The 10,206-nt window shown below is 53.8% G+C and overlaps 3 protein-coding genes across 3 annotated transcripts; 1 reads left to right on the top strand and 2 right to left on the bottom strand.

The window, feature by feature from the left end:
- Positions 1 to 1,286: 1,286 nt before the first annotated feature.
- UMAG_01011 (RNA lariat debranching enzyme) lies at positions 1,287 to 2,996 on the top strand (the record flags this gene model as incomplete). The annotated part of the gene is made up of 1 exon (XM_011388689.1): positions 1,287 to 2,996. One exon carries the CDS (start codon positions 1,287 to 1,289, stop codon positions 2,994 to 2,996), a length of 1,710 nt encoding a protein of 569 aa, XP_011386991.1.
- Positions 2,997 to 3,162: 166 nt separating this feature from the next.
- UMAG_01010 (uncharacterized protein) lies at positions 3,163 to 4,509 on the bottom strand (the record flags this gene model as incomplete). The annotated part of the gene is made up of 1 exon (XM_011388688.1): positions 3,163 to 4,509. The coding sequence occupies one exon, from the start codon at positions 4,507 to 4,509 to the stop codon at positions 3,163 to 3,165; it is 1,347 nt and encodes a 448-aa protein (XP_011386990.1).
- Positions 4,510 to 5,019: 510 nt separating this feature from the next.
- Positions 5,020 to 7,260, bottom strand: UMAG_01009 (putative glycogen (starch) synthase; the record flags this gene model as incomplete). Its single annotated transcript, XM_011388687.1, has 1 exon — positions 5,020 to 7,260. One exon carries the CDS (start codon positions 7,258 to 7,260, stop codon positions 5,020 to 5,022), a length of 2,241 nt encoding a protein of 746 aa, XP_011386989.1.
- Positions 7,261 to 10,206: the final 2,946 nt, after the last annotated feature.

Below are 10,206 nucleotides of genomic sequence, written 5' to 3'. Positions count from 1 at the left end.
AAGGCCCACCGCTTGGAGAATCAACTTGAATCTTGGATGCCGGAGCTTCGAGGTTTCGATGAAACGTCCTTTTGAGCAACTATATCACGCGTCGAGCGGACGCCATGAGCAGCGTTGCTTCGTTTTGATGTCTATGGCTGCCACAGGAGTTGACGCCTGTTTGCTGTGGATGGGATGACGCGAATGATGCGTGATTTGTAACAGACGCAAAGCAGCTGCGACTATCCAAAGGCTCTTTGCAATTGGTGCGAAATCGAATGAGACAGTAAGGAGGTCCGTGATCCAGCTCCAATGTATAGGAATTTGAGATCGTTCCGCCGGGGCCTGCAGAGATGGATGAGCGTGCGAGAGAAGCCCTAGCCAGGATGGATGCGCCTCCCCTCTGAGCTGTCTAGCGTGGCAACCAACGGGAAGCTCCGAGCTCGCAGCTGGATGGATGGATGAAGACAATGAGACAAGAGAGAACCGAAGCACGATGGAGATGACGCCGCGAGGAAAAAGACACGAACAGGTCAGGTCAGGTAAAATCTAGGAGGCCATGGAGGTTGGGCGGAACAGCGGGCGTTGCTCGGCAAGGCCGTGAGTGTGAGCGTGAGTGTAGGGCTGTGTGACAGCGTTGAGTTGACAGGCTGCAGGAGAGGCAGAGAAAAAAGTCACAGCGAGACAGAATCAGCGCCGCCAATTCGGTCTCTTCTGACAAAGGCACCGCATGAAGCTGGCAACTTGTCTGCCTTAATCACAGAATGGGGGACGAATAGACACGCAAGGCCTCAGACTGAGTCGGGCGGGCGGGCGAGGCGACAGCCAACAGCCAACAACCAGCCATCCAGCCCTCCCTCTACATCTATCTATCCATCCATCCAACCGACCAGCCCTTTCCTGGTTTCTTTCCGAGCTAAAAAAATGAGCTGGGCTTGAGCACAGCAATCGCAGAATTCACGCGAAAACAAAAGGAAAATTATGAAAACAGGGGCCAGCCGAGATGCGACGCGATGCCCTGTCAACTCGCGCCGACAGGTTCCAGCCACTAGCAGTCAGCCAGACACGAGATAGTTCAAGCCCAGCAGCTCTCAGCCAGCAGAGCAAGGCGCCTTCTTGCCATCTGTTTGCATGCCCTGCAATCTAGATGTCAACCGTCTTGCAACAACTACATCGGTGATCAGATTTTCAACTCAAGGGTCCAGAGTACGTTTTGCCAACACCGTCGTTGATGACAACGACCTCTGCCTTGTCAGAGCTTCCTCAGCCCCGTTTTCAGAGTCGTACATCTCTTCAACGGCGCCGAAATGAAGCTCGCCATCCAAGGCTGCAGTCATGGAGAGCTCGATGCCATCTACGCCTCGCTCCTCCGCACCGAACGCGAGCAGTCTCTGCACATTGATGCCCTCCTCCTCTGCGGTGATTTCCAGGCCATCCGCAACCACTCTGATTTACACGCGCTCGCCGTACCGCAGAAGTATCGTCAACTCGGCGACTTTCACTCGTACTACTCCGGTGAAAAGATAGCCCCCATTCTCACCCTGGTGATTGGCGGCAATCATGAAGCAAGCAATTACATGCACGAGCTGTATCACGGTGGTTGGCTCGCTCCCAACATTTATTTTCTGGGCGCTGCCGGTGTAATAGAGCTCAACGGGATCGTAGTTGCAGGTATCTCGGGAATCTACAAGGAGAAGGACTACAGGAAAGGACGGTTCGAAAAGCTGCCATACGATGCAGGTTCGATCAGAAGTTGCTATCACACCAGAGAGTTCGACGTTGTCAGATTGAAGGCCTTGAAAGACGGACAAGTGGAAATTGTCATGTCACACGATTGGCCGAACACAATCGAGCAGTGGGGGAATACCCAAGCATTAATACGCAAAAAGCCGTTCTTCAAAGAGGAAATCGAGTCTAGGACGTTGGGATCACCACCGCTCATGGAGCTCTTGCAGTGTTTGAAGCCCGCCTTCTGGTTCTCTGCGCATCTACACGTCAAATTCGCCGCTCTGTTCAGACACGGTCAAATGGATCCAGCGATCGAGCCTTCATCGACGACGGCAGCAAACACGAACCCTGAGGCACTCGACATAAGCCTGGATTCAGACGATGACTTGCCAGAGTCGCCTAAGCCAGCTCCCTCTGCTGACATCGCAGTTGACGGCACCGTAACCAAGTCTGCCACTGCTACCCGTTTCCTTGCGTTGCACAAGTGCCTTCCGCAAACGCAGTTTCTGCAGATCATCAATCTCCCATCGCCTCAAGATGCCGAGCTGGAATCTCGCAAAGCATCGCTCGGCTATACACAGCGTATCCCACCCTCGCTGAGATACAACCAACGATGGCTCGCCATCACGCGCGCGTTCCACTCGCACTTTTCTCTCCAGTACCGTCAACCAGATCTTCCCGATCCCTTTTCTGCTTCACTGTTGGCGAGGATAGAGGAGGAAGAGCGATGGATCGAGCAAAATCTCGTCTCCCCCTTCACAACCAGGAACAGCGGGAAACGCAAACAGGATGAGCGCGAAGGCTCGAGAGCCTGCACCCCGCAAGATGAGCGAGAGACCGAAGGAGTCGGTCTAGATGTCCACAGAGTTCAACAGTTCGTTCGTACAGCACCGGCACCTTTCGAGCCGGGAGGACTGTCGCAAGCACCACCGGCGTGGTATACAAACCCACAAACTGAGGCCTTTTGCAGATTCCTGGGTATTGAGAACAAGATCAATCCTCGTCCGGACGCGTTTGGCGGCGCAAGCTGCTATCCGCATCCCCAGGAGCATCTTGCGGCGTCGTTTCATCCCGCAACACCTACGGGCGATCGAGATCCGAGCCAAGTTCATAGTGAGGCGGTATCGGATCCAAATGCACTTGCGATCGACATGGATGATCTGGATAGCGACTGCAGCGATGCGCACGCAAACGGTGATGGGTTCAAGCATGATGGAAGCCGTCGCGACGTGCTTACTTTGTCGGATGATGACGAGCTGCATGCTCGTTGGAAAGAAGGCACAGGCTGAAACCGAAGTGTTCCATCGCAACGTCACAACACATCATTCATCGGATCTTGGATCACACGCAGTCTTGTGAAGCTGAGCTTGTCAATGTTTTGTGATTTTGATCCATGAGAATTGTACGCCGACGCGGAGCCTTGTTTCTCTGACGCTGCTTTGCTCGCCATGCCGATCAGGGTGCCTTGTAGCTCTGCAGCAACGGCTCCACCTTCCTCACTAGCGCTGAGCTCTGTTGACGATCCACGCTCTCCATGAGCCTGTACAACGTCCTCACCGGATCGAGAGTCTTTCCCTTGCCATCCTTGAAGCGAGCCTGACCTCTGATGGCGACGTAGCTGAGCGTGGTCGAGAGGTTTCTTCGGAGGACGACCGAGCGTTGCGCTTGGGTGACGTTCTGGCTCGCGTGAGAAGAGATGGAGCGTTGAGCGGAAGCGGTGAGAAGGGAGACGAGTGCGTCTGTTCGCGTGAAGATGTTTTTGAGCAGTGGGTTGGTTGCGAGGTTCTTGCGTCGTTGAGCGAGGTGGAAGGTTTGGATGTATGCGCGTGTGACGTAGGAGAGGAGGAGCGGATCGGGTTGAGATGACGCCGAGAGATTCGACGAGAGCGAAACGAGGAGACACATTCGATCAATGATCGATAATTGGGCTCGTGCCAGAGGCATATCCAACTCGTGATGCTTGGCAATTGTCTCGGCTTTCCCTTGACCTTCTTCAGCACCCTCGCTCGTCTCAGTTTCAGTTGCAGTTTGCACACCGAGTAAATCAGTCGCCTGAACCGGACTTCCCTCAATCTCGGCACTGTTCAAAATTTCCTCCCTATTCCTCCTACCCAGTTTCCTCACCAATCCGTCTTGAACCGCCATCAGAGATTCCAAGTCGTACTCCAGCCCATGGATGTACCTGTCGAGAAACGCATTCAGCGCTACCTCGGGAACTCTCTTACTGCTCGCACGCGTAGCGAACCTCGAGCCGCTCTCCACACCTAGCGATCCCACCCGATCACGGTACAGCTTCGCCAGATCTAGCAACTCTTCCAGTTCCGCTTTGTCGTTTGCGTGATCAGCAAGGAAACGCCATCGGTGAAGGCTAGGGAATCGACCTTTGTCGATCGAGTCCCACTCTAATTCTGCGCGGTAGTCTTGCAGCGCTTTGGCGAATTCCACCCGCGACATGGTTGCGCTGGAAGAGGATGTAGTGGACGCTGAGGTGGACATGTCGGAGATGCCACCGAAGAGGTCATCGTCCTCGTCTTGCAAGTCTTCTTGTTCGAACGAGTCATCTTCGGCTGCGGCGAAGGCGTTCTTCTTGGACTTTTTCTTGAGCGAAACACAGCTGCTGCTGAATGTTCGTAGAGCTGAATTGAATGACAGAGCGACATCAGTTCGAAGGGAGGACTCGATTACTGTATGACGAGTTGGAGAATGCAGAGGTGCGTGTCGTGCTGCTATCGATAACGGCGAAGCGCCGCTGTTGCGAGCAGCGCAACGGAGCACCGACCTGGCAAAGTTGTGTGACCGCATTCTTTCCCCACTTTCTCTGAACAGCACGACGGTGAGAAAAGCTTGTACGCAGCTGTGAGGTCTTCCTGTGATGGTCGATAGCCTGTGAAGGCAGTCCAGTCGAGCTAATTGCAAGTGGGGGAATGGTACTCTGGGAGGTAATGATAGTTACCGACAATTGGAAGAAAAGGAAGAAACCCTCCAAAGCGCTCGACTTTGCCTTCGTGATTTTCTTCCTGTTCCGACTTTGGCCTGCCAGCCTAACAGGGTCACGTGGATCGGATTTTCTCCACCCGATCTTACGAGTCGATAATACCCCAAATCGGCTCATCCCCCGACACTCCGCACAAGCAAGGCTTCACGAGATTGTAAGTCAAACCCGAATCCATGTTTGATGAAAAACAAGGCAATGATATGTATGACGTACAAAGGGCGAGACCAAAGTGAGGGACAAGAAGTGGAAATGGGATTCGAATCATGGCTTATCGAAACTCAAGGGTAAGGAAGCTTGATGGTGAGGACTTCCGTTCCTCAGTAGCCGTGGCCGTTCGGCGCACCGCTGTGGTTGCTGAGCGCGGCATCGGCGCGATCCAGATCGGCGCTCGAGAGGAACTTCCCACCACCCAGACCTGGGGTGCTGGCGCCACTCATGCTGCCAACCGATGTTCCGCGTGCACGCGACTTGATGACCAGTGGGTAGCGGTAATTTTCCTCCTCGTCGTCTGATCCGTGCTGGCTCATGGTCTTCCAGAATTGCTGATGCCCTCGGTAGTCGGAGGTCGAGAGACTCTGCAGCTCCTCCGTGAGCGTACCGAACTCGCCGGGCGTTCTAGCACCCGATCCGAAACGCGGCGAACCGGGCATCGAGAGCGGTGGAGGCATCTTGCCATCGTGGTGAATGTCGTCAAAGTAGCTTTCGATAGTGTCATCCTCGTCAAACGAGTCCGGGTAGGCACGGCGAAGCGCAAGCTGTCGTGCTTTGGCGTATTCCAGACCCAAACGCTTCCAGTCGAGCAACTCGGACAGACGCTCGGTGCGGTTTCGCTGGTTGATACGCTGTCGACGAGTCTTTTGACTGAAACTGAACATCTGGTCCGTGAGCTGGTTGACCGAGTCTTCAACGCTCTTCATTCGTCGATCAACAATGTAGATGCCGTAGTCCTCGCCGCGCTCGATCGTGTCCTCCATGAAACAGCCGAATCCAGACAGGTTGGTGGTGATCGATGGAACACCCATCACGGTGCACTCAGCGGGTGTGTAGCCCCAAGGCTCGTAGTACGATGGGAAGACACCCAAGTGGCAACCTCGCACAAACTCTTCGTAATCGAGACCCAAGATCGGGTTGTTTGCGTTGAGGAATTCTGGATGGAAGATCACCTTGACTCGGTCGCTGGTGCGGTTGAACAGCTGAACGCGGCGAATCTGGTTGAGGATGGGATCATTGTCGTCGTCCTGCATGTTGTGTGTCACGACGGGAGGTAGCGAGTTGCGCTTGAGGGCGAAGATGCGCTTCTTGAGCGCAATCTTGTCCGCATCCGAAAGCAGTGTCGCGGGATCGATGACATCGGAGCCGGTCTCGCCCTGATACCGGGCCATTTTCTCAAACAGACGCTCTCCCACGCGAGCTTGGATCTGTTCGACCGTGTCACGCAACTGCTTGGTGACGGCCTGACCCTTGAGCGCCTCGATGGTGTACGAGTTGGTGGCGGCAGGCATGATGATGAAGGCGACCACCGTGGTCTTGGAGCCGCTCTTTTGTAGCTTGTAGTTGAGACGAGCAAGCGACTCGATAAACATGTCGACACCCTTGTTTCGGTACTCGTATCGACCGGCGGTGAAAAAGTAGAGCGTGTTGTCCAAGTCAAAGTCATAGTGTCCGTAGAAGTGACCCTTGACGAACTCATTGATCTTGGCCTTGGACACAGCGTGGAGGTTCTGGAACTCGTGCATGGCGGAGAACTTGACGACGTTGAGACCGTTGGGGAGAACACCGTCTGGCTTTCGTTTCAAGAGGTGCTCGGATTCGTAGGCGGTAATGTGGCTGACGGTGGTGAACACGTCGGCGCAGTGGGCAGCAGCACGTTCGACGCAGTATCTGTGATAGATGCCGCGCTTACCCGCCTCATGATCGACGTCAAAGTATTGGAGGTTGTTGTAAAAATCGACGCTGCCTGCACACAGGTATCGACCGAGGAGGGTGGCATGGGTTGTAAAGATGGTGGTTACGTCAATGTGACGCTTCCTGCAGAGGGGGATGGCGAGACCTGCCTGCCACTCATGGAAGTGGGCAATGATGGCACGCTTGCGGTCACGACTCGAAAACTCGCCGAGGAACCATGCAACGAGATAACCAAAGACGAGCGTCTCGTTGGTCTCGTGGTCGTTGGGCGGTGTGGGGATACCAGCGAGGTTCCAGAGATCGCCCTTCCACTCGTCCATGCGGTGGTACATGCTCGAGGTGTCAAAAAGGAGAACACGAGGAGCACGTTCGATGAGCCAGCGTCCGTAGAGAAACTTGACACCAGCATCACGCATGCTGTCGAGCGTCTCCTTGAGAATAGGGTCCTCGGGCTCGAGCGCCTCGACCTCCATGGGCGCTGTCTTGTAGGAAAGCGGGCCGATCAGGGTATAGCGTTCGCCATATTCCTGGTGCGTGACGGGGGCCTTGGTCTTGATGACGGTGTAGATACCACCGACCTTGTTGGCTACTTCCCATGCTGCCTCAAAGAGGAGCGGGTTGTGGACGTCCCTCTTGGGAGAGGAAGATGCCATGTTTGCCAGCAGCTACGAGATGCACGAGTCGTGGGCTGTAGTGGCGATCGGATATGGTGCACTGAGCGTCGAGAAGCGAAGGTGAGCTTCGTGCAACGAGAAGGTAGGACGAAAGGCGCAAAATGTAGATGGAGGAGAGGCGACAAGGAGGAAAGACGGATGACGGACCTATAGAAGAAGAGGAGAAGGAAGTGGCAGACAAGACGGGACAGACAAGGTGAGGTGAGGTCAGGTGGATAATGCAATAAAAGCCTGGCAGAGGTTGACTGAGACACGGAGCAAGAAGATCAGACGGGCAGACAGAGACTTTACTCGGTCGATCTGTCTGCAGCTTCAGCTTCGGCTGCAGCTGCAGCTGCCTCTGTCTGTGCGCGCTGAGGTGGCGGCTGAGTGTCGCTGTCTTTTGGTCTTCACATCACTACATAATCGCGTTCCTCCGTTTAACTCTACCACACAAATATCCAAAGTTTGATTCTTCTAAGCAAGAATGAATGGGGCTGATCCGAACCCGATAAAGCTAAAACCACAATGATTCGACCGCTGGGGGCCAATGAGTTGGGCATGTGCCAGATTTCAAGCGAAGATTAACACAATGGCAAGGAGAAGAAGAGATTGACGACGATTCATCGGTACGGCCGATGTGCTGCGAATGGACTGACCAAAAGCATGTGTACAAGAGCAGGGCAAAGCAAAGCGGGGCCACCAACCAACCATGAATGAGAAGCCAAGCGAGACAGATGAGTGGAGGAGAGCGCCACCAGAGCCCACGAGCCAATCACAAAACAGTCGGAAGAAAACCGTACTCACTTGGACCAACGCATCTGGTCAGAGGGACAAGCAAACAAAGGGTCTAGAGCCTCACCGATAGATCATTTTTGTATGGAGACTCCGCTCCAAGAGGGCCAAGAGGGACGAGACCGAAAAGACGGACCTGTAGAATCACCGGCAACTTTGCTGCTGCAAAGCAAGAGGCAAAGGCAGAAAGCGGGGGGGGGGGGGAGAAACCACGGTAAGAGAAATCGCTCAGCCCTCTTTGCTCGCTCTTGCTTCGGTCGATCTCCCCGGCGCAACGTGAGAGAGACGTGCATATCAGCCACGCTTCATCATCGTCTGTGCGCAGCTCTCTTCCTGCCCTGACACTCGTGACTCACAACTCGAACCTTGAACAATTCCGCCGCACTCGATTCAATCTGTGGGGCTCACTTGTGCTCCCCGCAATGCGTTTGTACGGACAGATTCTGCCGTTGTCTCTCCTCCGCACCCCGTAGAACCCACATGTTATTCTTAGGGCCACTTCTTGTTATGGAATTGATGAACATACTCTTCGAAATGATGACTGCATCGGAAACAGTTGCCACCACCAAAGGGTAGAATCGATAGACAGAGTCAAGTGTCATCGATAGAGAGAAAAAGAGGAAATAGAGACAGGCATGCTGTACTAAAGTTCGAACTTATGGATGGGTTGGTCCGCAATCTTTAGTGCGTGTGCGTGTTGCTGATCGGAGAACTGTCTGTGTCTCGAGGGACTAAATTTGCGGTGGATCGGGCCCCGTCAAGAGTGACTGACTTGGGTGCTTATGGAAAATTGCACTGCAATTTGTTTGCCATTTTCGTGATTATTGCTTACAGCAACACGTAAATCACGGATCTTGCACAATCGATCGGCTTGTCTGCCGAGGAACTCGAATCTAGTCACAGTAAACTTGTGTGATGCCTTCACAGTTTAAATCTTGACACCCTGGCTTTCAGACCAGACCTTGGAACCAAAACTTTTCGACTCGACACACGGCGTGAGTGCAGACGTTTGTAAGCAGGGGAAGGCAGAAACCGCCCGAACAGCCCTTCGCGCAAAACGCGAATAAGTTTTCAGATAGCTGCAGCTCCTTGCAGTGATCGTCTTTGCAAGCGAGTGGGGGAAGGCTAAAAAGGCTGCCACCCAGAAGCGTTGTCTCCGCATGCCGACGTTCCAAGGAGCATGTGTATCGTTTCTGTCGTTGTTCGTACCAAAGTCCAGCCATGGCCTGAGCTCGTTTGTTGGGCCGTCAATTGCATACCAGGAACAAACAAGTCGAGCGCCACACTGGTGAATTCCGAACTGCCTTTTCGTCTTCGGAGACATTCACGATTGCTTTGAGTCCTCCAACCGTTCCCTTGAAAGGAGGCGAAGAACAACGAGAACGTAAAGCAAGTCTCTCAGACTCGTAGGGAAGGGTCAGTCACTCTCCACTTTGACAACGCAGACCCTAGGGTTGGAAAGGACCAGACTGCTGCGTCACATGCTACAACGGTCTCTGCTGATCTTTGATGACATGCTCCGACTTGGCGCCGAAACGAGACCCGTTGTGGGATGATGACTCACGACTTGAGCAACTCACCTCACGAATCGTGAATCCACGCATGCGATCGAGAATCCCGGGATCTAGCGTTGGAAAATTTCAAGTGTTAGACCTCTTCTTTCACTCGATTGATGATGATTGCCGATGAAGATCCTATCGCCCGATTGCCGACGTGGCTTTACTCAGCGAAAACTGATGCGCGTCGCTAACGGGCTCAGCCGCGGTGCCTGGCTCGGCTGGACTAACTTAGTCCGTGCTTACCCCACAATTCCCACTATTGTTGGGCTTTCGCGCCGCAGCCACACGAGGTGTCTCGCGGGACTGGACCGCGAGCTTGCCTAGCCTGAAGTTACCATCTGACACGCCATTCTCTTATCCAGCCTTTATCAGAAACTCTGACGCCACCTCTGGCTTGGTTTCTCACCACCTCCTCACCATCTATACTTGACAAATCTCCACTGTTCCATCTTACCATTTGAGCAAGCCATATCACCTCCAATTTCGCACAGACATCTTATCAAGGCAGGCACCAGAGACCCCCGCGATAACGAGTCAGAGCCCATTCGATACTCGTTCGATAGCTTTCAAAATGCAGTCGATCCTCACACGT

This window comes from Mycosarcoma maydis, chromosome 2 (genome assembly GCF_000328475.2).
Source record: "Mycosarcoma maydis chromosome 2, whole genome shotgun sequence".
NCBI lineage: Eukaryota > Fungi > Basidiomycota > Ustilaginomycetes > Ustilaginales > Mycosarcoma > Mycosarcoma maydis.
This window is presented reverse-complemented; position numbering and strand designations above follow the sequence as displayed.